Source organism: Lissotriton vulgaris, chromosome 9 (assembly GCF_964263255.1).
Source record: "Lissotriton vulgaris chromosome 9, aLisVul1.2, whole genome shotgun sequence".
NCBI classification, from domain to species: Eukaryota; Metazoa; Chordata; class Amphibia; order Caudata; family Salamandridae; genus Lissotriton; species Lissotriton vulgaris.
Genome location: NC_141697.1, coordinates 134,211,351 through 134,237,509, shown reverse-complemented (window position 1 = coordinate 134,237,509; position 26,159 = coordinate 134,211,351). Strand labels below are relative to the sequence as shown.

Sequence of the window (26,159 nt, the reverse complement as noted above, 5' to 3'; positions counted from 1 at the left end):
CTCCCCAGTAAGGTGCAGTTGGCAAAAAACAGCGCACAAGGAGGAGGGAGAAGAGGGCCGCCCATAAACAACGCTGCGAAACGAGGGAGTCTGGGCAGGGGGGCTTGGAAAAACAAAAACTCGAAGTGAGCGGAAAAAAAAAAAACAACTTAATGCAAATACCATCATAAATTTGGCACGGATAAATCTTTCAGCAGCAGAAAAGCAGCTTTTATCGTTAGGTCTATCGTACTGTCCTGAATCAAACTTCCAATACACCAAAACCAGGGCAGGTGTATTCCAATACATAGGAAAACTCAAGCTGAAAAAATTTCATAAACTGAGAGCATCTACCAAACTGGGTTCTAATACAACCTCAAGGACTGATACATCAAACCTGGCTGCTGGGGACTATGAACTATTTGCAGATTTGCATTCGATAGTAAATAGTCCTGCAAGTTCACAAAACAGCAATCTGTCGGAGGGAGTCAACCGGCATTTCCACCATTAAACACACATGAAACAATCGGTATTGGAAATAAAAAACAGGTAACCCCTTTAAAAAAGAAGTCCAAGTTTGTCCCAGTAATGGCAAAAGACTCAATAGATGTATTCAATGACATTGTGGTGGCTCAATTTAAAAAATGAAATATAAAGAGACAAATGACTAAGAGGAAGTTGACTAATCAAGAGCGGAGTTATGGGTTATTAATGGATAAACTGAAAAAGGAAAATAATATAGTGATAAGAAATTCGGATAAGGGAGGGAATATAGTGTTGTGGCCTCTCTCTGAATATTTGGCTGAAGCCAATAACCAACTGAATGATGCCCGATACTATCACCGTAGCTCTCCCCTTCACTATAAACAAATGCAGGATGTACTTTGCAGCAAATTACTGGTGTGGAAGAGTCCGGGACTCTTGAGCTTGGAGGAATGTAAGTTTTTAAAGAAGGATTATGCCAAAACGCCGGTAGTTTACTATATACCAAAAATCCACAAAAACAAGGAAAAACCGCCGGGCCGCCCCATCATCGCGGCGTGTGATGGACCCCTAGAGAACCTGTCAAAATACATAGATTCCTTCTTGCAAGAACATGTACAAAAACTGGAACCTTATGTAAGGGACACTGGGGATTTTTTACTCAAAATCGGCAAGGTGGAATGGTGGGAAGGTTATTGTTTAATTACCCTTGACGTCTCCTCGTTATATATATGTACAAGAAATCCTGATGGTCTTAAAGCAGTGCAATATTTTTTATCCAAGAGATCTATAGAGTACACCCAACACAACAAAATGCTCATGGATATGTTGACTTTTTGCTTAGAGCATAACTATTTTCTTTTCAGCAAACAGATATTCCGCCAAGTACAGGGAGTTGCCATGGGGTCCAGCTTCTCCCCCACCTATGCATGTTTGTTCATGGGTTGGTGGGAGGAGCTGGTCCTCAGGAGGCAATACAGGGACACATACAGTGACAACATTATATCATGTTTAAGATACATTGATGATCTTATGATTGTTTGGAATAGAACACAGGAAGAGGCAGAAGCCTTCATCAAATGTATCAATGAAAATGAGATGAATTTAAGTTTTACATCTCATATAAGTAACCATCAGATATCTTTTCTAGATGTACAGGTCACCATAGAAAATCGGACATTAAGCACTACACTATACAGAAAAGAGACAGCTGGCAACACGTTGCTTCATGTGACCAGTGCGCACCCAGCACATCTTATACATAGCATCCCCTATGGGGAGATGCTTAGGCTGCGCAGGATATGCAGCAATGATGCAGAACTGGACAAACACCAACAAGAGAGCAAGTCAAGATTAATGGATCGTGGGTATAGTGCCAAGACGATTGAAACAGCAATAAGAAAATCTAGGTCGAGGGCCAGGGAAGACCTTTTGGAGGTAGTTGGTTCTCCTATAAATGGGCAACATGAAAATACACCTAAAGATGAGGAAGGCCCGAGATTAATCCTTACATATAGCCGTCAACATAAGTTACGTAAGATTATTCAACGTAACTGGCACATTATTAAGGACGATCCGGTAATTGGTGACTTACTTCCGGAATATCCTGCCATAACATATAGGAAGTCCACATCCATGGCCGATATTTTGGTAAAAAGCAGCCCTGAATGTAAAAACACCATGGAATGGCTAGCGGCCCGGAAGGGATTTTCTTAAATGTTCTAGCTGTAAAGCATGCTCTTTTGGTATAAACAAAACATCATTCAATACCGCCTTTAGTCTGAAACCCCAAATGATTAAACATCACTTAACGTGTAAAAGTGAGTATGTAGTGTACATCCTGGAATGCAGTTGCAATCTGAAGTATATAGGAAGTACCAAGCTACCTGGGCATAAAAGGGTATTGCAACACATTAGGGCGATCAACAACAGTGACCCTGCTACGTCGTTTGGAGACCCACTACATATTGTTATTAAACACTAAACAGCCAAACTGGCTCAACATGGCTGAGGACCTGTACACATACGTAGATTAGCAATTCCCATCCACATCTGTAGGTATATATATATATATATATATATATATATATATATATATATATATATATATATATATATATATAACCGCACAATGATGATTTAGTGTAAAAATTACATAAATTTGGAAAGCATGGAAATGGTAATGTACACATCAATGAAATAATTTGTCCGCATCTGTTATTTATCTTGGTTCACTGTCAGTAAGGAATTATGAAATTCATTCACGAAATTAAGGTTCTGTAAATATTTGTGCAATACATATTTTTTATGGAATAGATTGATTTATATATTTTTCTATATGGGTTTAAAAGATAAAGGATAAAGTTCTTCTTAAGGAATGAATTGGCTTGTGCAGGGTTTTGTTATATCATGCCTAGCAAATTGTGGGAATCATTCACTTAATTATATGAAATCCATTTTTATATCCATGTAGCCTGCCCCGTGACATAAGCAAAATATGCTTAAAAGGCAACCTAGAGCAATATGCATAGATAGTGGTTAAGCTGACATTTGGGAATAGATAGCATAAGCCAAGGAGTTGAAGGAGGTATGATAACTCGGTTGCCAAGAATCAAATGATGTGCTTAATCAAGTACAATGATTAAAGTAAACACAATTGGTGGGGTAATGTTTATCAATTTTTTAGCACCTTTTTCTTTGCAAATTAGGAGATATCACCATTAAGGTGATATAAGATGGGTTTTTTTAGTGGAGCATAATATAAGAAATATTCAAGATGAAAAAGAAGCAGGTTGAAAAATTTTCAGTGATATCAGTTATGCGTCAAAAGACTTTGATATGTTTTTATGAGGAGTATAGATGCATGTGATCCAGATTACATTTTCTGAATGGTCGGTAATAATTCCAAATGTGTAGGTAAGTAATGGAATAATGGTCCGATTACCGTATATGTATTTGCATTTAAGCAAGAATTTATTAAGCAAATGTTTTTTACAAATATTTTAAAAAACTCATGTGATCATGGTACTAGAAAAAAGACTGGAGTACTCAAATACATGTCTTCGATGTCTATTAATGCACTGCCACTTTAAATAGGTGTGTGTGTTTCACGATAATGTTGTCATGTGATCAAGGCAGGGATCTGCCGAAACGCGTCGTGATGGCTGGTGGCGTTCTCTAATAACAGGAAGCACTGAATTGGGTCTACCTCGTCTTCTTGTTGCAAATCCGTGTGGAAGTTGTGGTTGGAGCGAGCCTTGTTGCATATGTATATATATATATATATATATATATATATATATATATATATATATATATATATATATATATATATATATATATATATATATATATATCCATCACTACCAGTTCCCAAAAGTGAAGGGACCACCAGGAAGATTCTTGAGAAAACACTGGTTTATTAACAGCATGCTCGTGGCAAGGAACAGGTAACCATTCCGCAAAGTTGTGGCAGCCAGACGCGTTTCGGGAGGAACCAACTCCCTTCTTCTGTGGCTAAAAGTGCTTGTCAGGTGAACCTGCTGGTTAAGTTGCTTGCTGCCCACCACGCCCCTGGGCGGGGACGCGACCGCTCCTGCGGCATTGTGGGTGTTGTAGTTTTTTGCACTATAAATCCCAAGTGGGTGCAGGGTTCAATTGTTATGGCACAAATGTTTTGTCCCAAGTGGGTAGAGGGGGTGACTTGCTTCATGCCACGCTGCTTTATCGCTGTCAAAAGTGTCCGCGTGAGCACTTACTGGAATTGTGCTCACACGTCTCCCATCCGATGACGTCAGACATCCGGGTGGAGCTGACTCGAATCCAGAAGCTGGGGGGTCACCTTCGCGACCAGGGCGGCCGCTAACATCCATCACTACCAGTTCCCAAAAGTGAAGGGACCACCAGGAAGATTCTTGAGAAAACACTGGTTTATTAACAGCATGCTCGTGGCAAGGAACAGGTAACCATTCCGCAAAGTTGTGGCAGCCAGACGCGTTTCGGGAGGAACCAACTCCCTTCTTCTGTGGCTAAAAGTGCTTGTCAGGTGAACCTGCTGGTTAAGTTGCTTGCTGCCCACCACGCCCCTGGGCGGGGACGCGACCGCTCCTGCGGCATTGTGGGTGTTGTAGTTTTTTGCACTATAAATCCCAAGTGGGTGCAGGGTTCAATTGTTATGGCACAAATGTTTTGTCCCAAGTGGGTAGAGGGGGTGACTTGCTTCATGCCACGCTGCTTTATCGCTGTCAAAAGTGTCCGCGTGAGCCCTTACTGGAATTGTGCTCACACGTCTCCCATCCGATGACGTCAGACATCCAGGTGGAGCTGACTCGAATCCAGAAGCTGGGGGGGTCACCTTCGCGACCAGGGCGGCCGCTAACATCCATCACTACCAGTTCCCAAAAGTGAAGGGACCACCAGGAAGATTCTTGAGAAAACACTGGTTTATTAACAGCATGCTCGTGGCAAGGAACAGGTAACCATTCCGCAAAGTTGTGGCAGCCAGACGCGTTTCGGGAGGAACCAACTCCCTTCTTCTGTGGCTAAAAGTGCTTGTCAGGTGAACCTGCTGGTTAAGTTGCTTGCTGCCCACCACGCCCCTGGGCGGGGACGCGACCGCTCCTGCAGCATTGTGGGTGTTGTAGTTTTTTGCACTATAAATCCCAAGTGGGTGCAGGGTTCAATTGTTATGGCACAAATGTTTTGTCCCAAGTGGGTAGAGGGGGTGACTTGCTTCATGCCACGCTGCTTTATCGCTGTCAAAAGTGACCGCGTGAGCACTTACTGGAATTGTGCTCACACGTCTCCCATCCGATGACGTCAGACATCCGGGTGGAGCTGACTCGAATCCAGAAGCTGGGGGGTCACCTTCGCGACCAGGGCGGCCGCTAACATCCATCACTACCAGTTCCCAAAAGTGAAGGGACCACCAGGAAGATTCTTGAGAAAACATTGGTTTATTAACAGCATGCTCGTGGCAAGGAACAGGTAACCATTCCGCAAAGTTGTGGCAGCCAGACGCGTTTCGGGAGGAACCAACTCCCTTCTTCTGTGGCTAAAAGTGCTTGTCAGGTGAACCTGCTGGTTAAGTTGCTTGCTGCCCACCACGCCCCTGGGCGGGGACGCGACCGCTCCTGCGGCATTGTGGGTGTTGTAGTTTTTTGCACTATAAATCCCAAGTGGGTGCAGGGTTCAATTGTTATGGCACAAATGTTTTGTCCCAAGTGGGTAGAGGGGGTGACTTGCTTCATGCCACGCTGCTTTATCGCTGTCAAAAGTGTCCGCGTGAGCACTTACTGGAATTGTGCTCAAACGTCTCCCATCCGATGACGTCAGACATCCGGGTGGAGCTGACTCGAATCCAGAAGCTGGGGGGTCACCTTCGCGACCAGGGCGGCCGCTAACATCCATCACTACCAGTTCCCAAAAGTGAAGGGGCCACCAGGAAGATTCTTGAGAAAACACTGGTTTATTAACAGCATGCTCGTGGCAAGGAACAGGTAACCATTCCGCAAAGTTGTGGCAGCCAGACGCGTTTCGGGAGGAACCAACTCCCTTCTTCTGTGGCTAAAAGGGCTTGTCAGGTGAACCTGCTGGTTAAGTTGCTTGCTGCCCACCACGCCCCTGGGCGGGTACGCGACCGCTCCTGCGGCATTGTGGGTGTTGTAGTTTTTTGCACTATAAATCCCAAGTGGGTGCAGGGTTCAATTGTTATGGCACAAATGTTTTGTCCCAAGTGGGTAGAGGGGGTGACTTGCTTCATGCCACGCTGCTTTATCGCTGTCAAAAGTGTCCGCGTGAGCACTTACTGGAATTGTGCTCACACGTCTCCCATCCAATGACGTCAGACATCCGGGTGGAGCTGACTCTAATCCAGAAGCTGGGGGGTCACCTTCGCGACCAGGGCGGCCGCTAACATCCATCACTACCAGTTCCCAAAAGTGAAGGGACCACCAGGAAGATTCTTGAGAAAACACTGGTTTATTAACAGCATGCTCGTGGCAAGGAACAGGTAACCATTCCGCAAAGTTGTGGCAGCCAGACGCGTTTCGGGAGGAACCAACTCCCTTCTTCTGTGGCTAAAAGTGCTTGTCAGGTGAACCTGCTGGTTAAGTTGCTTGCTGCCCACCACGCCCCTGGGCGGGGACGCGACCGCTCCTGCGGCATTGTGGGTGTTGTAGTTTTTTGCACTATAAATCCCAAATGGGTGCAGGGTTCAATGGTTATGGCACAAATGTTTTGTCCCAAGTGGGTAGAGGGGGTGACTTGCTTCATGCCACGCTGCTTTATCGCTGTCAAAAGTGTCCGCGTGAGCACTTACTGGAATTGTGCTCACACGTCTCCCATCCGATGACGTCAGACATCCGGGTGGAGCTGACTCGAATCCAGAAGCTGGGGGGTCACCTTCGCGACCAGGGCGGCCGCTAACATCCATCACTACCAGTTCCCAAAAGTGAAGGGACCACCAGGAAGATTCTTGAGAAAACACTGGTTTATTAACAGCATGCTCGTGGCAAGGAACAGGTAACCATTCCGCAAAGTTGTGGCAGCCAGACGCGTTTCGGGAGGAACCAACTCCCTTCTTCTGTGGCTAAAAGTGCTTGTCAGGTGAACCTGCTGGTTAAGTTGCTTGCTGCCCACCACGCCCCTGGGCGGGGACGCGACCGCTCCTGCGGCATTGTGGGTGTTGTAGTTTTTTGCACTATAAATCCCAAGTGGGTGCAGGGTTCAATTGTTATGGCACAAATGTTTTGTCCCAAGTGGGTAGAGGGGGTGACTTGCTTCATGCCACGCTGCTTTATCGCTGTCAAAAGTGTCCGCGTGAGCACTTACTGGAATTGTGCTCACACGTCTCATAGTGCAAAAAACTACAACACCCACAATGCCGCAGGAGCGGTCGCGTCCCCGCCTAGGGGCGTGGTGGGCAGCAAGCAACTTAACCAGCAGGTTCACCTGACAAGCACTTTTAGCCACAGAAGAAGGGAGTTGGTTCCTCCCGAAACGCGTCTGGCTGCCACAACTTTGCGGAATGGTTACCTGTTCCTTGCCACGAGCATGCTGTTTATAAACCAGTGTTTTCTCAAGAATCTTCCTGGTGGTCCCTTCACTTTTGGGAACTGGTAGTGATGGATGTTAGCGGCCGCCCTGGTCGCGAAGGTGACCCCCCAGCTTCTGGATTCGAGTCAGCTCCACCCGGATGTCTGACGTCATCGGATGGGAGACGTGTGAGCACAATTCCAGTAAGTGCTCACGCGGACACTTTAGACAGCGATAAAGCAGCGTGGCATGAAGCAAGTCACCCCCTCTACCCACTTGGGACAAAACATTTGTGCCATAACAATTGAACCCTGCACCCACTTGGGATTTATAGTGCAAAAAACTACAACACCCACAATGCCGCAGGAGCGGTCGCGTCCCCGCCCAGGGGCGTGGTGGGCAGCAAGCAACTTAACCAGCAGGTTCACCTGACAAGCACTTTTAGCTCAGAAGAAGGGAGTTGGTTCCTCCCGAAACGCGTCTGGCTGCCACAACTTTGCGGAATGGTTACATGTTCCTTGCCACGAGCATGCTGTTTATAAACCAGTGTTTTCTCAAGAATCTTCCTGGTGGTCCCTTCACTTTTGGGAACTGGTAGTGATGGATATATATATATATATATATATATATATATATATATATATATATATATATATATATATATATATATATATATATCTGAAACAATGACTAAGCATTGTTCGGCGAGATTATAGTAAGGCTTCCGAAAAGTCTCCCCAAACTGTGGATTGGATACAGTTCATGAGAGCCAGGCGCGTGCACAGCGCCAGCTGCCCCCTCCGCACAATACCAGAACTTGGGTTTTTTTTTTGTTCTTTGCGGCCCAGCCGCGTGGCCACTGCTTCATTCCATCTACCACTTTACACTGACTTGTTCACTTTCCTTCCATTTCTATCTCCTTCTCTCAGTCTCCTCCTTCGTGTATTCCTTTTTGTCAATCTCCCTGTCTCCCATTCTTCAACTTCGATGGATCTTTTATTTTCTTACATGCTTTTGTGTACTTTCACCTTTCTTCCCCTTCCTTCATATTTTCTACCACTTTATCGCCTGTATTCTCATGTCTTCTTTATTACTGCCTTCCTTATTTGATTTCCTCTTATTTATTCCACCTTCCTTGTTCTTGCTCCTGTTTTCTCTTTCTTACCTCATTCCTTGTTCTTTGCAACATTGCCCCATCCTCTTCAGTAGTTCTTTCTCTGTGCTTCTGCCTTTCTCCTTCTCTCCTTCTGCTCATTTTTTTTGTGTGTCCCCCATGTGCAGCTTCCCGTCTTTATTCCTTCCATTCTCTTCTTTCTACCCTGTTGATCTTTCCCCTCTATTCCTTCCACCCTGCATGCCTGCCTCTACTGCTTCCTTTGTTTTCTCTCACTTTCGCGCTTTATTTCCTTAGTCTTTATTCTGTCAATCCACTTCTGTTCTCCCTCATAACCTCCTCCTCCTTTTATCCCTCTCTTCTCTCGTTGCCCCTCCTCCTTTCTTCTTATCTTTTTTCTTCCTCCTTTGCTCCCTCGTCTTCCCCTCTCTTTCTTGCTTCCTCGGTTCCTCTGTTCCTGTCCGTGTCCAGCCCCCTCTCCCTGGCACCTCCGACCTTTCCCACTGCCTCCCGACCGCCCTGACAGTCAGGAGCCGGTGCCTGCGGGCGCAGAGTCTGGCTCGCCGTGATTTATGCTGTCGGTATAACAGCAGACACACTGCAGTCCATCACTGCAGTCCCCCCCTCATTAAAATTCAGCCTCCAGCCCCGACTGCAGCACTCCACAAATTGTTTTATTCTACATAATTTCCGAAAATTCTTGTTTTTCTTATTTAGAAAAATGACCTTGTCATGAGGCCCCCATAGGCAGAGCGGATGTTTCTTGCCATCCCCAGACCCCAGCTCTGCTGATTATCCAGCAGCTACCAAGTCTTACAGTGACACCTCATCCCCCAGAAAACCCTCGGCCCCCTCTCCAATCTCACACCTCACCAAAGAGCCTTTGATCGGCATTGAACAGGCCAGTGCTCCCCCTGGGGCGCTACCTCCGGCCATAAAAGACCCAAATCTTTGAAGTATAGCACTGCAAACCGCAGCCTGGAACAGGCACGGTCTCCGCACAAACAACGCCTCCGGGACCATAGAGCGCTACAGCTAGCACGTTCCACTCTGGTGACGTCACTAGCTTATCTCACCCGACGCTGCACAGGCAGAGTGAGCTGGACTGGGGGAAGCCTTATGGAGCGCGAGCTGGACCGGAAGAACACCCATTACATTCACATTAATTTTATGTTATTATTATTTTTATAGGCAAGGGGAGATAAAGTGATTTGCCCAGAATCACAGGATGTTGAGCTGACGCCGAGATTGGAACCCGATTCCCAGTTCCAAAGTGAACATTTCTGGCCGTAGCACCCACGTTAGACTAAGCCCCCACCCCCCCTTCAGTATTGGCCTACAGATTGTGCGCAGTTTCTGAGAATGTCCCATTCCCAGTTACGCCCCAAGGTGGGCTGTAGGTAACTGTGCACACAAGACAGCCAGCAGTTCCCAGAGTGAGAAGAGCAGGCCAGGGAGGCAGCCCCCTGCCCCTTCATTATTCCAGCAATATGGAAGGGAACCAGGTGCCCCCCTCACCCCCCAGCCCCCTCCCCCAACATCCCACATACGCTCCAAACAATACCACTCAGTGCCACATAATTACACACCACACAATTACACTGCACTCAATGCAACATACACTCCAAATACCACTCATTGCCACATAATTACACTGCAATCAATGCAACATACACTCCAAATACCACTCAGTGCCACATAATTACACTGCACTCAATGCAACATACAATCCAAATACCACTCAGTGCCACATAATTACACGCCACATAATTACACTGCGCCCAATGCAACATACACTCCAAATACCACTCAGTGCCACATAATTACACGATCTATCTATCGCCCTCACTCTATCGCCCTCACTCTATCAATCTATCTATCGATCGCCCTCACTATCTATCTATCACCCTCACTCTATCTATCGATCGCCCCTCACTCTATCAATCTATCGCCCTCACTCTATCAATCTATCGCCCCTCACTCTATCTATCTATCGCCCCTCACTCTATCAATCTATTGCCCTCACTCTATCGCCCTCACTCTGTCGCCCTCACTCTATCTAGCTATCGCCCTCACTCTATCTGTCTATCGCACTCACTCTATCTATCTATCGACCTGCCTCTATCTATCGACCTCCCTCTATCTATCTATCGACCTCCCTCTATCTATCTATCACCCTCCCGCTATCTATAGCACTCACTTTATCTATCGCACTCACTCTGTCGCACTCACTCTATCTATCGCACCACCACAGCATCACTCAGCACCACCACAGCATCACTCAGGAGCACCACAACATCACTCAGCGCCACCACAGCATCAATCTGCACAACCATTCAACAACAACTGGTTCAAATATGTTCTCTCAATGTTTCAAGCTTTATTACAAATGTCACAAAAAGATGTTAATATTTCACTTCTGTTCTTGGATTTTCATCACAATAAAATACACTGAACATAATCTTCACAAAAGTTTGCTGCCTTACTAGAGACTTCCCAGCGCTTTTAGGCGCTTCGCCTGCTCCCTTCCCCTTGCCTGGGTTTTCAGACCTCCCTCGGCCGAGTATTGACGCCGAGGGCTGGGATCTGACTTTGGCCGCCATCTTGGGGGTAGGACTCTCCGCCCTCGCGCTCTAGTAGCGCTATAAAAGGGAACTTTGTCATTTCTTCTGGGATTAGCATCTGCTACCAACCTTTTCCCTCTTGAGGCGGAAGCCGGGAGGTCTCCTTTCTTTCCTTTGCACATTTTTATTTGTGTGTATTGACTTGCGTGTTGAGTCATTTTAAATTGTGTGCAGTTCAGGTTCGCGCTTGATTAAGAAGCGTTTGCTGCCTTGCTAGTGTGCAGGCCAGGTTCGCGCTTGACTAAGAAGCGTTTGCTGCCTTACTAGAGACTTCCCAGCGCTTTTAGGCGCTTCGCCTGCTCCCTTCCCCTTGCCTGGGTTTTCAGACCGCCCTCGGCCGAGTATTGACGGCAAGGGCTGGGATCTGACTTTGGCCGCCATCTTGGGGGTAGGACTCTCCGCCCTCGCGCTCTAGTAGCGCTATAAAAAGCTCACCTTTCCTCCGCGTAGCGGACGCGTACTGCGGACGCGCCGGAGTCGTGCCAGAGTCCTGCCCGTCTGCGCCCGTCAGCGTCCCGGCGGCGTTCGGCGTGGCAGGTTCTCTTGGTCGCTACTTCTCATTCCCCCTGCATTATCATGCTGTCTTACTCATCCCAGGAGCTCCACTCCTTGCACACTGTTGAGGTGTCCTGTTACTCAGTTTTTCCTGGTCGCCATAGGGGTAAACCTAAATGCCCAGGCTGTAATTGGCATCTTACTAGCGTACTTCCCCCCGCTTTCCACACGAAGGAGTGTAGCACTAAACATCTTTGTTTACTCCTTAACACCAGGTCACTGCACAGAGATACACAGGAGATTTTTGATCTCCTTTCCACGGACAAACCTACCTGTCTTATGCTCACTGAGACTTGGCTCAATGAGTCCTCTCATCCGGACATTGTTGCTGCCATCCCTCCGGAGTATAACATCTATAGACAAGATAGAGATAAGGGAAGAGGGGGAGGAGTCGCCCTCGTGGTGAAAAAATCTTTTACGTGTTCAGTCATCCACACGGAGACCATTACGGGCGCCGAATCCCTTGCCTTCACCCTATCCCTGTCACCTCAACAAGCTGTTAAGGGGCTTTTAGTATATAGGCCTCCGGGACCTGCGGGGTCCTTCTTTGAGGAACTCCAGCAAGGTATGTCTGCATTAGTTTTGAGATCTGAGCGATGTATACTGGTGGGAGATTTTAACTTCCATATGGAAGATCATCATGATCAGGATGTTATTAAGTTGCTTGATGTAACGTCTGCCTTGGGCTTGCTCCCCTATCTTTCTGGCCCGACCCACGACAAAGGTCACACCTTAGACCAGGTCTTTTCCACTTCACCAATTGAGGTCACTGCACTCATGCCGGTATTATGGTCCGATCATCGACTTGCCCATTTCCAAATATTTGGCATTGAGAAACTAGCAACTATCGCTATGAGACAGCAGGGAAGCAATTTCAGGGCTTATCACCGGGTGACTCCAGATCTGTTAGCCCAGGCCCTAGTGAACCATCCTCTGTCCTATACTGGTGATCTGGATAAAGACCGTGAAATTTTGCAGACCTGGCTTTTAGCTAGATTGAATGAGCTTGCCCCTCCACAGCCCCCCCGATCCGACATCAAACGGGTCTCGGCCCCTTGGTTTACGGTGGAGTTGGCCCACTCCCGTAGACAATGTAAAGTCGCCGAACGGACATGGAGAGCCCAATATGATGCCGAGGCTAAACGGACCTATAAATCTATGATTAAATCCCATCATAGACTAGTCCTACAGGAAAAGAAATGCTACTTCGCTAAAAGAATTGAGGAAGCAGCTAATTCCTGTAAGGAGATTTTTTCGATCGTAAGGGAATTCACTACCCTGCGATCGAACTCAGCACAGGAAGTACCGGCTGAGACCTGGGCTAATACCATTGCGAACTTTTTTACCACCAAAATTAGGCAGATACAGGATTCCTTCCCCCCCGAGACCGATAGCCGATCTTTCGACCCTGTCGGAAGAGTTAGCTCATCTGCCTACCCCTGGCCCTGTCCTGGTGAACTTCCCGCCTCTCACGATATCCTCATCCCTAGCATTTATGAGGAATCTTAAATCTGGATCACCACGGGACCCCTTCCCGGCGAAATTTTCAGCTAAAATGGCAGACGTTGTCAACCCCATAGCTAATCCTATTCTGAATCTTTCCTTGAGTCAGGGAGCCTTACCACATTCCTGGAAACAGGCCATGGTTATTCCCCTCCTTAAAAAGCCCAGCCTTGCCCCTGAAGTCCCGGCCAATTATAGACCTATTCCGCTCCTTCCAGCACTCACTAAAATCTTGGAGAAACATGTTCACAGCGTGCTCTCCAACTTCCTGGAGTCCAATGAGCTTCTGCACGCGTCTCAATCGGGTTTTCGACCCAACTTAAGTACTGAGACTGCGCTCCTGGAAGTTTCAGAGATTGTGAAGGAGTCGCTGGATGCCGGAGGCAGGGTGATGTTAGTTATGTTAGACTTGTCGGCGGCTTTTGACACCGTCCCCCATGAGGATCTCCTCACTAGACTACATGACATCGGTCTAGGGGGGACGGTGCTCAACTGGTTTCGTTCCTTCTTAGCCAACCGTCGACAAACGGTCTGGGCCTCCCCTGGATCTGCCGAAATGCCGCCGTTGGGAGTCGGAGTTCCTCAGGGCTCAGTACTGAGCCCTACTCTATTTAACATCTTTATGACTCCTCTGGCGGCATTGGTGGAGTCCTACGGGGCCCAGATCGTCTCATATGCTGACGACACCCAGCTTCTTTTCACCTGCCGGAAGAGCGAAGAATTCGATGGGGAAAGTATCCATGAGTGCCTTGGGGCTGTTTTCAACTGGTTCCAACTGAACAGCCTCAAGTGCAACTCGGATAAATCCGAGATACTTTTCTTTGGATGCCCATCGGAACCGGACTGGCATGGTTGGTGGCCCGCCGACATGTTCCCTCCAGCTCAGTCTTCTGAGTTGGCTAAGAACCTGGGAATTAAAATTGACAATGGGCTTACGCTCAAATCCCAGGTGTCGACTCTTCCAGGAACATGCTTCGGTATCCTCAGGATGCTCCGAAAGTTTTTTCCATTACTTTCCGAGGAACATCGGAGAATAACTGTACAGGCCCTTATTGGATCCAGACTGGATTACGCTAATATTCTGTATCTGGGTCTCCCGGAATACCTCTTACAGCGTATGCAGGTGATCCAGAATGCAGCTGCTCGAGCCATTTTTGGCCTGCATCGTCGAGCCAGTGCCTCGAACCTGCTGCAATCTCTCCACTGGCTCCCCATACGGAAGAGGATAATATTGAAAGCCATGACACTAGCTCACAAAGCCTTACACGCCACGGGTGCCAAATACCTACAGAAGAGGCTGACTTTCTATCGGCCGACACGATCTTTAAGATCGGAGTCACTGGCACTCGCAGTAGTCCCTCCTATAAAGAAAGCCCGTGTTGGAGGACGGTCTTTTAGAATGCTGGCCCCTCAGTTGTGGAAGTCTTTACCGCTGTCTTTACGGTCCACACCTAATCTGCTCGCTTTTAGGAAGGGTTTAAAGACCTGGCTATTTTCTGGCTAGAGCTTTTTAGTCTTATCCTCGGGTTCTGCTTTCTTTTTATTGTTGTTATGTCTTTTCAGTCTCCTTTTCTGGGTCTGGAGCACAAAGCGCCGGGACACTCCTTTGGAGTAGCCGTGCGCTATAGAAGACCCATAATAACATAATAACATAACATAACAGTTAATTACAAATGTTTAAGCTGTTGCCATTATAAATTACAATAACTTTTATTTAAGTATTAATTATTAAACAAAAATTAAAAGCCATTGTTATTTGTAATATCAATACATCTAAGTCACGTAAATACAACACATATTGCATTACAAATGCTATAGGTGTCACATTTGCAAAAGTTATAACTATTGGCATTGTAAATGTCAAAGCTATTAATTTCGCTATTTCAAAAACCAAGACATAAATAAAAAATGTGTAATTTACAATACCAATAGCTCAAACTTTCCTAAATGCTTGTTGCATTTGGGTTGATGCATCCCAAATGCAAAAATACTGGTGGCAAAGGGGCAGATTCTGAGAATCTGCCCGTTTGCGACCGGTATTTGGTTTGATGCATGGGGCCCATAGTCTTCTAAAGCCTTCAATGTTTCACTTTCGCAGACACGGCTACAACTGCTTGGGTGTCGCTATACTATTTATCTTTTGACCCTGTACTTTACCTTTTGAAAGTTTATTATAATTCCTGTCTGCTATTTGTACGGAACTTCTGTTTCCTGAAGCATTCATTCACCCACAGGTCCTGTCCGCGCCAGATAAAACTGCCAATTAATAATTAAATACATAAATGCTTGGCATGTGTATCAATACTTACCTTTATGCACACATTTGCTCTCGTAGAAGGAACTATATAGAACGGTTCCATCTCTGTTTTGCATGTAAAATACTCTCGTTCCTGAAGAGTATGATATGGAGGGTGCATTATTTCCTGTCACGTGACATCCCCCATGACATCATTTTGCGTTAGCTATGCCAATCCATTCCCCATTTATGTTGTCAGGCGTGTGCCCTAGTGCATAGTATTTATTTTCTCAGGGCCTCATTGGTCCGTCTGATAGTTCTGCCCTGCTGTGCGTCAGAGGGTATCTGGGGCAGTCACGTCTCTGCCCCTCCATTCTTGGCTGTGACGCATGCTTCTTGTTTGGCTGTTATCTACAGCATCTACGTGGGCTGTCAAAGATGTAGTAGCTGTGCACGGACCTTTACTTGGAAAAATAATGAATAAATCGCCTGCTCCAAGTAGCCTGTCCTGTTCGCTGTCTCACAGTGAGCTAGGCCATTAATGCCTCGGGCTCTGGCTGTGATGGCTAGTCTCGCTGATTCATGAAGTGCTGAGACCCGTGTTTGAAATGCCTCCTGCACTTTGGCTGACCCTAGGGCAGGAGTTTCTGAGATATATTTTAAACTTGTCACATCATGATATATGCTATGCTGGAATGATAGGTTGTTGACTCCATACACCCATTACAGATAGGTGTAGATAAGTGGACATATGATTTTAATAGTTTGAGTGGGTGAGCTTTTTCAGTGCTTGGCAGGCCTTATAAGTGGGATGAAAAAACTAGGGGTGAGGGGTCTCTCAAAGGGGCGTGGCCAATGTAATTAAGTGTGTCGCTTAAAAACACCTAAGCAAAATAAACTGTGCTTAGCAAATTGTGCCGCCAGACTGCTGTTTTGCTGCTTCCCTCGTTACATTCAGATGTATAATACAACAAGCTGTTCATTTTTGGGAAAATCCTAGTCGCACACTATCCAATCGTTGCCCACGTGTCATATGTACAATATTGTTTGGAGTCCTTTTTAGGTCTTGGTCTGCATAGGCTGCGCTTGCGCAGTCTCGCTGGCCGAGAAATTTTGTTTTTCAGTGTGGGGGCTTGAACCTGCCCCTCTTCTCCATTGGCTGGCTTCCTAAATGGAGGCCAGCCATTGGAGAAGAGGGGCATCACTTCGTTCAAGCCCGGATTCGGGGTGGTGCTTTTTTTTTTAGGATCTTTCTCTCCTCTTCCCATTGGTTGGAATTTTACATTTCAGCCATTGGGAAGAGGTGAGAAAGAAAAACACGCCCCCAGTCGCAAAATGGCGGCGCGTTTCTCCGAGGCATTCCTGCCTCGCCTCGGAGAAACATGGTGGCTCTTTCTGCAGCTGCTCGGCTCCGCCCCTTCCCTCTGCCTGCAGCCTTCCTCCGTCTTGCCATCTCCACCAGGACGAGGTAAAGAGCAGGCGACGGGCACCCTAATACTTTCATTTTTATTCATTTCAGTCCTCGCACTTGAAGACTCAACTCCCTATTGTCGCCACCCCCCAAATGATTGTTTATGGGATCCTGGTGTGTTTATTTCCATTCATAGTACGTGTCCATGAATTAAATTACCGTGCTGGTGCACACACCCCAATAATACGTATTACAGCAGTTTACAGAGCATGAGGCAAAATCAGAGCGGAGGTAAGAAGACCGCAAGAGGGTACAAAAACTATTACGTTCTTGAAGTATATTATATTTAGAAAATATGGATATTTCGGATGAGAATGGTAATTTAAAAATATATCCTACGTTTTGAATAATTATCGCCTTCCTCCTGTTTTGGAAAATTCCTAAAATTGAGAACTTTTTCCAAAGCGAGTGTACAAAGTGACGGAGGTTCGCTTTGAACGCAAATCCTCCCTCACATTCGGTTGGACAGTGTTTAACATCTGCAGATCTCAAAGATGGCCACGATATGTATGCACAGCAGAGAGGGACGTCTCTTTACACCTTCTGTTTCTATTTATCTCAGTACTTTCTGACTTGTTACTTCGTCCTCTTTTTATTTCCATAGTCGTGTTACTTTTCTATGTTCCTCCTACTTTCTATCATCTTCCAAAACGTGCTGCTGCCTAGGGCTTGTTTCGCCGGTTTTTAGGAGCTACTTACTGCAACGCCTGTGGAGCCGCCAGCATGGTGAGTCTGCTTGGGAGGGGGAACCCTTGCAGTGCCACCTCCCATCAAAGCTTTTTGATTGTTATCGACCTCTGAGAGATACTGTTGGGTGCAATCCCGGGCTGTCACCTATGACTGACTCCCACCCCAAAGAGCAGTCATCTTGGAGTTGTTTGTATTTCACCTTACCCATCACAATCTACAGCTGACGCATGCCTCCGCTATTAGCTGTTTTCGGAGCATTGACTCAGTGGTGTCACCTGTGCCATCTCCTTGCCACCTGATTACAAATGACACAGAGATCGATGAGACATTTTAATGTCACTTGAATGTATCGGTGAATCCGAGATTTCCTCACCAGGTCTGGGAGCCATCGAGCAGTGTTCGTAAAACCACTTTTGTTAGACACGCAGATAGTGATACTGGATGCTCCCCTGCCCCCTGGCTGTGCTTGCTCCCATGCCCCCTGGCTGTGCTTGCTCCCCTGCCCCCTGGCTGTGCTTGCTCCCCTGCCCCCTGGCTGTGCTTGCTCCCCTGCCCCCTGGCTGTGCTTGCTCCCCTGCAACCTCACTGTGCTTGCTCCCCTGCCCCCTCATTGTGCTTGCTCCCTTGCCCCCTGGTTCTTTGTGCTTGCTCCCCTACCCCCTCGTTCTTTGTACTTGCTATCCTGCCCCTTCGATCTTTGTGCTTGCTCTCCTGCCCCCTCGTTGGTTGTGCTTGCTCTCCTGCCCCCTCGTTGGTTGTGCTTGCTCTCCTGCCCGCTCGTTGGATGTGCTTGCTCTCCTGACCCCTCGTTGGTTGTGCTTGCTCTCCTGACCCCTCGTTTGTTGTGCTTGCTCTCCTGACCCCTCCTTGTGCTTGCTTTCCTGCCCCCTCGTTGTGAGTGTTTTTTCTGGCCTCTGTTCCCTGTGTGTGTCTCTGTGTGTGTGCGGCTCTGTGTGGGTAGCTTTTTTTGTGGGTGGCTCTGTGTGTGTGTGGGTGGCTGTGTGTGTGTGTGTGGGTGGCTCTGTGTGTGTGTGTGTGTGTGTGTGTGGATGGCTCTGTGTGTGTGTGTGGGGGTGGCTCTGTGTGTGTGTGGGGGTGGCTGTGTGTGGGTGGGTGGCTCTGTGTGTGTGGGTGGGTGGCTCTGTGTGTGTGGGTGGGTGGCTCTGTGTGTGTGTGTGGCTGGCTCTGTTTGTGTGGGGCTGGCTCTGTGTGTGTGGGGGTGGCTCTGTGGTGTGTGTGTGGCTCTGTGTGTGTGTGTGTGTGGGTGGCTCTGTGTGTGGATGGGTGGCTCTGTGTGTGGATGGGTGGCTCTGTGTGTGGATGGGTGGCTCTGTGTGTGTGTGTGTGTGTGGCTCTGTGTGGGTGGCTCTATGTGAATGACTGTGTGGGTGGCTCTGCATGTGTGTGTAAGTGGCTTTGTGTGTGTGGCTCTGTGTGGGTGTAAATGCAATAGGTTTTCCATTTGCGAGCGATTAAGCTATTGGCATTGTAAATGACAATGCCATTTATTTATGTTTTAAAAACATAAATAAAAATAATGTCATGAGCAATGCCAATAGCTCTAACTTGTTAGTATCATGTCCAGGCCTTTACAGACTCTTAAATCAAGAAATGACCGTTATTATTTTATAGGAAAGGTGACCGCCCCACCCCCACCCCTCTATCAAGCATGATTCCCTACTGTTTTGAGGCTCAGACAATTCCATGTTCCTCTCAGCGACCACGGAGCAACGGCTGGACACCAAAGCGGCGGGGCTGAATGACAATCTGTCTCAGGTCACACGCTGGTAGCCGGCTCTCGGGCGTGGCTGCACAACTTGTTACCTCAAATAGATGCTGTGCTCCATTAAACTATTCTTGTGGCTGTACAGTAAGTATCCCCTTTGTGTTTGAAGCTCCGCGCGCTACTCGAGTTACTAGGCGGGGATGGAAGGTAATATGCACACGGACACATAGGCTTCAGGCCTTTCAGCCATCAGTATTTCCTCGTTTTGTCGTTTGTTCTTGTTTTTTTAGAGTTTGAGATTGGAACAGTTCTTCCAATGTATGGGGTACCTTATTATTTATAGGCAGTACCCTTTGTAGAGTCTTCAGCCTGTTGCATACTAAGGAACGAGAGGGACAGTACAACCCAGGGCACACGTCTTCTAACTCTATAACCCGCTGCTGCTCACTGGGTCCCCAGACCCCCTCCTTCCCCACTAACACCTGATGCGTTGCATCACTGTGGCGCTCTGCACAGAATATTAGGGGCACAGTAGCCCTCTCTGCAATAGAACTGTACAAAAACAGAGCATAGGCACACAACACAACAGTAGGCAATCTCCTTAAAGCACAAGGATGTGGCGTAATGACCAGAGCTGCCGAGGGGGGGAGCTAAGGAACCAGGTTCGAGTAACGCCGTTAGCTCACGATCCTGTGATTCTGGGCAAATTAGTTCATCTCCCTGCGCCTTCCAGTAGGCAATGTGTTCTTGTGTAATGTAACTGGTTGTCCTGTAAATCTCTCCAATACTTTTTGGTGGACTTCGTGCTATATATAACTGCAAAACAAAAACAAACAAAAAGGAACCAGACAGCATACTCCATCGAGCAAGAGCTCACTACACCGGCTGATTTAGCACAAGCATAGCTATGAGGGCTCTGTACACCCCAGTACTGTCCATGGGGTGGAATGTTTCCACTACACACACAGCGCTGGCAGTGGGCAGTATCCAGACACACACCAAGTTAGTTTACGGTCCTTAAACCCGTATACAGCCCTGTCGAGTCAGGAACAGTACATTGCACTCTCACAGCACTTCAAGGTCAAAAAGGCAGACAAACTGTTAGTTGTACTATAAAGAAGTCACAATAATATTGCATTTTCATATTATTAATATTGGAAACACTAGTCAGAACTGTTGAGTGAGTGAACGTGAAACGACGGGCTAATAATGCAACACCAATAGCTCAAACTTTAATAATGCGAGACCTATTGCATTGCAAATGCTTGTTTATTATTTTTTATATACAAAGGTTGCTCCGTAGATCCAAGCATATCAAATTAATACTGGCCTAGAGAGTTTTACCTGAAGCATTAACCTCTTTGTATTTACACTGTCTTGTTACTTGCGGAGCATAGGCAATAATCCTTGATGGTAGACCCAATTTATGCATTTTGGAAAGCTGTTTAACACTCTAAACTGGTTCTTGGATGGCATTAAATTACAGCAGTTTCTATGTTACGGATAGCTGGATGTCAATGAATTATAATCTTGGTGGACGCCTAAACTACCTGATTAAATGGATACATTCCCTGAATACAGCTAATGCTCTTTGTAGATTTGAGAAGAAATATGGGGTTGCAACCTAGGCTCAATCATGAAGGCATAAAAGATTAAATTTACTCCACCTATTATCAGGTGCAATGACATTGTTGAACCGGGTAAGAATTCACCAGATGAGCTGAAAATGTCCTGCAATATATTTTTTTCTGTCATCCATTTAAAAACATGCCGGTCGGGGTTTTGAGCGCTAATCTCAAACTGTGTTCATTATATTGTCTTTCTATTGTTCAAGGACTAATGTACATAATAATTAAAAGCTCCTGTGAGCACATAACCACAATTAATCTTAAATGGATGAAGTTAATCAAACCCCATTGATTATCACACATTCTGCATAAATCGACATAAAATGATTGTTTGCCTAGGCACTTTCTATAAACCCTTTTAGAACTTTTTACCAACTTAAATGTAAGATGAAAGCTCAGGTAATTTACTGGACCATGCCATCACACAACAGCTCTTCTTTAGACAATTTGATGATTTCAGAGCAATTATTGACTTGCCAGCTTATCAGACTATCCACCGTGGACACCCAACCCACCTGTGGTTTGCCTGCTTAGTTTTTTTATTTACATTTTCATGGGTATCATGGTATTCCCGCCATACCATTGCTAATGGTCCTGATGTATCATGGGGGTGAAGCTTATGCCTGCGTATCAATAGGGAGAGAGAGGACCAGAAAGCTAGTCCTTATCCCCGGGGTTTATATATAGTTAATCAAAAGGAGACTAGCTTAAGCATATTGAGTTTAACAAAAAGTTTTAGGGACTCGGGTATGTTTTGTCATGGGATAGGAGCACCTAGTTGGTGTGCTCATGAAGCCCTCACCCACCAACCTAGTTGGTGGCATGCTTCATCATCGGGCCCACCCAGTGACACCTAGCGTGTCCCGGGTGTGCTTCGACGCCTGGTTACAGCGGAGCAGGTATGTCGCTGAGTGTGCGGTGAAGAGTGTTGTGAAGGTGATGTTAAAACGGCTGGCGGGTGGTCCCAGTACCCGAAGGTAAATTAGACTTTAATACCTGGGCCACCGTCAGCGGTTAAAAATAAGGCTGTTGGATGTTAGAGGCGAGTTACGACCTCCCACATCCATGGGGAGTCTTATGAATATGCTTATGAATATGCTGGCTTTCTTCAGGACTATATAAAAACTAAGTGTATGTGATTAAACTAGTGGGTGTGTAATTCAGACTATGTGTTTACACGCCCTAAAGTGTTTATCTATGTGTGAGAGGGGGATTCACTTCTCAAAACACCTGTACATGTAACATATAGACAAGGACAAAACACACAAGGGGAAAAGAGTCACATAAGTGTATTGCATTATATACATCTGACTGCCGACTCTATAGCGAGGAGGGTGCAGGCTATAGGCGGCTGCTAGTGTAATGGTATTGGTGGTACCATTAGGGTGAGGTTCGCACTTGTAGTTCGGGGGTGGAGTGGCTAAAACACGATAATCAGAACCATAGTGCATATATGTGAAGAAAAAGCGCAAGGTGGTTTCTTACGCTAGTTTAAGCAGTATTATGCTCCAAGGTTTGTGAAGAGGCAGGGTGTTGACCCTGTGGGAGAGAAAGGTTTTGGCCACTTTGATTAGGAGACCTGTAAGGGAGAAAAGGTAGTGCTTACCAGTGGTCGTGGTGGTTGCTCAGTCATACTCACAGCTTTTCTGGGTGGTGCCTGCTCTGGACCTGTAGTGCCTCCTTCGCATACCGGTGAGTAATGGCCGGTATCGCCAAGCGTTTTATACCGTGGTTAATTGGGTAATTGCTTGCATCTGTATAGTGGAGGAAAGGGTAGATAGACTCAAACTGTTGAGTCATGGTGTTCGCGGGGGCCCGGGTGTGCTCTGCTACACGAGCGTCGCGTTCGCGCATGCTTGTTCCCAGCGGTACCGGTGCGCATGCGCGGGCGTTTGTCTAGTCTCCACGCATGCGTATTGCGGGAATCGCGCGAATGTGTTCAAGTGTGCTTGCGTGGGCGCGGGACGCTGAAATATTAGCACATAAGGTGCCGGGTGAGGCATTAATAAGTTTGCGCTCGCTGTGGCAATATTCCTGATGGCCCCTCGAAGTTATCAATTAGATAGCATTATTATTAGTCAAAGTGCTGGAATGTTAGCACAATTGTGAAGTGCCTGGATAATCTACTCAGACCATAGGTGCTGGCGGGGAATGTTGCCAGGGTGCGAGATGATGGGTAGTACTATTAACATGATCATGGGGGGACCATCGACCCAGTACTCAGAACTGTGGGGCTCTATCAAGAGATATGTTACAAGGGGGTTCTTAGTAATTCATGGTAGGCCTAAATTGTGAGTCCTGGTAGGTTTACAGGTTGGTGCTATAGGTGTAATCCTATGAGTCATGGGCATGTCAGGGAATTCCAAGGGATGGCGTCATTAAGGCCTTGAGTAGATGTAGAAAGGCGATATATCCATGGCTGCTCTTTGCTCAGAAGTTTATCGTTGTCCAGTGTGCTTTCTGGAATCTGTTCAATGACCGTCCAGTTTAGGTCGTTGGGTGTATGGCAGTGGGTGATAAAGTGGTTGGTCAGTCTGCTTATGTTTTTCTTGCATCTTATGGTGCTGCGATGCTCTGTTATTCTGGTCTTGACTTTGCGTGTTGTCATCCCGACATATCGGAGGCCACATGTGCATGTGAGTAGGTGTATCACGTTGCGTGAATTGCAGTTGGTGTGGTTACGTTGGGTCCAGATTTTATTGGGCTCCAAGTCCAGAGTCTTTGTGTGTGTCGTAAGGTGACACACGCTGCAATCATTGCAACGGTAGTGTCCTGTGACTTTGGGTAGGCCCCATGCATTTAGGACGGTGTTCGTTGGTTGTTTTTGTTGTGGTCTGGGTCGAGTGCTAACCAATTGGTCTTTAAGGTTATTACATCGTTTGTACGCAAATCTAGGGATGTCCCATGTCCTCTGTCCAGAGTTGATTATTCTCAAATGTTTTCTGATGACCTTGGCTACTTCGTTGGACGCTGTGTTGTAGGTTGTAACACAGGTGATGGGTTGTTCTTGATCCTCCTTTGTAACGTTCTCAAGTAAGGCTTATGCGCCATTACCATGTTGGCCGCGGCACATATCATTTTTTAAATTTCTTTTTTACGTTTTGGCCATGGGGAGTGGGGCATAGGGGTGGAGGTTCCTCGGGGTCCCCACTGCAAGCGTCAAGCAGTCATATTTCCTCCTTATACTTCGTTTTTTAACACAAGGATTGAGTCCAGTAATGGCAGTTGCTACATTTTTCTCTGGGTTGTGGCCAGCCAGGCGGATCCCTCAGCCAATCAGAAGATCATATTTGTTTTATCAGTAATGCAAGACTTACCTGGTATCAACTGTTCAGATATATGTAACGTTTTAATCCTTTCATGACACCTTGAGCACCTCTTTAAACACGAATTTCTCAAATGGCTAAACGAATTTACACCAAATCACAAACCGCCCCCTTTCTGTGTAAAGTTCAAAATTGTTACCAGATTTGGTGCAATTCCATTTAGCTATTTCTTTTTTTTTTTTTTTTTTTTGTATCGGAAGGGCAATTTTTTTTTAGGGGAATTACCATAGAAAATACCTATTGACATCCCTTTTTCTTGGCCCCCACTTGACAGGAAGGGCTGAAGTAAATTAAAAGTTTTATGCAGATTTGTCAAGTGACGTAAAAGCGATTAGCAAAGAAAAAAATGCCCTTCCTATAGAAATTGACTTAACTAAAACTACACAGTGGGGACCACCACTGTGTAATTTAACATTCAGATCGGATTCAATCTGGAGCCAATTTACTCTTCAAAGCCTTCAGTTTTGATACAAGGTCACAACTTCCGTATTTCCCTTTTTACCAATGCATGCTCTGCCAAAGTTACCCTGCACTTAAAATGAAACAAAGTAGGTTTATTTACAATTTTATAGAAGGTACCTCGTTTTATGAATGAACCTTTTTGGTATGATGCCCCCACCACAGCAGTAGGTAGATTGATCTCAATTGAAAAACTAGTAGGAAAACAAGAGTTGCTCTCATGATGAATTAAGTTCAATCCCTTGCTGTGCTATATCGGCAGTATTCTAGCTGTGGGGGTATAATTCTTTTTTTTGTGCATATTGCTTCTTCATACTCATAGTATTAACATGGTTTAACTCTATTGTAATATGTTTTTCTTCTTTTACTAGGAGACATGACCCATGTTGAAAAAGGCAACAGAGACTTCTTTGGCTAGACCCGTGAATTAAGCATTCCTCTGCTTTTCAATATCTGGAATGCCTGTGCGTCCTTCTATGTTATTTTGTTATCATGAGTTTAGCATGGGTTGCCTTTCTGGTGGTGCTATGCATTGATTTGCTGTTATTTATGCTTGAGTGACTGCCCCAACCGAAGAAGCTTTTGATCTCAATACTGTCACTTGGTCAACATAGACATGTGTAACCAGTCATCCATTTAACACATTATCATGAAACTGAAAAATGTAATGCTGGCTCTTCTGTAATTTATTAATGGCTTTGTGTATATTTTATGTGTTTTGTATGTATCCTGGTTCCATTATATGGTTATAATGGGACTCAGACTTTGTTTGTGTTTTTCTATTAAATCCATTGAAAATACGTGGAAGTTTGGGTGTCTTCTATTACATTGTGCCAAATGCATCCAGTCTGCACTATGGATGCATCCCATCTAATTACTATCTGACCATCTTATGTGCAGTGCAAACCATAGAGTTTGAATTTTAAATTCTACTGTTGTATGCCTATGCCTGTCCCCAGACCAGTGGAAGATTCAGGCCTAAGTCAGATGACTGTGTATTTCTTATATATTTGCATTTTTACGATTGGTTTGAAGCCTTGCGGCTTGTGCCAGTCCTGGTTCTCTGAAGCCAACCTTCACTGTTTGCAGTGCCGTGGGCCTACGCACCCCTGACCTTACTGCATGCTGTCTCTCCGACTTTACTTTTGGATTGGTTCCTGAGAACATGATAACTGGCTTCTTTGCAGCACCTCGCCAATGAAATCGTACCTGGGGACATAGCAGCAGAGGAAGAGTCCCTGGGTCCATATCATTTTTGTTATAATTTTATTATTACCATTATTTTCACAGGCCTGTCAAACAAGTGGCGCTATTCCCATAAGAAAGGCAT

General features: G+C 46.1%; 1 protein-coding gene across 2 annotated transcripts in view; it reads left to right on the top strand.

The window, feature by feature from the left end:
• Positions 1–25,623, top strand: part of OIP5 (Opa interacting protein 5) — a 170,737-nt gene extending 145,114 nt beyond the window's left edge. For both annotated transcript variants that reach the window (XM_086936582.1, XM_086936583.1), the window contains exon 6: positions 25,201–25,623. In XM_086936582.1, the coding sequence (XP_086792708.1) occupies positions 25,201–25,247 (47 nt within the window). In that variant the 3' untranslated portion in view covers positions 25,248–25,623. The remainder of the gene's footprint in view (positions 1–25,200) is intronic.
• The last annotated feature ends 536 nt before the right edge of the window (positions 25,624–26,159 follow it).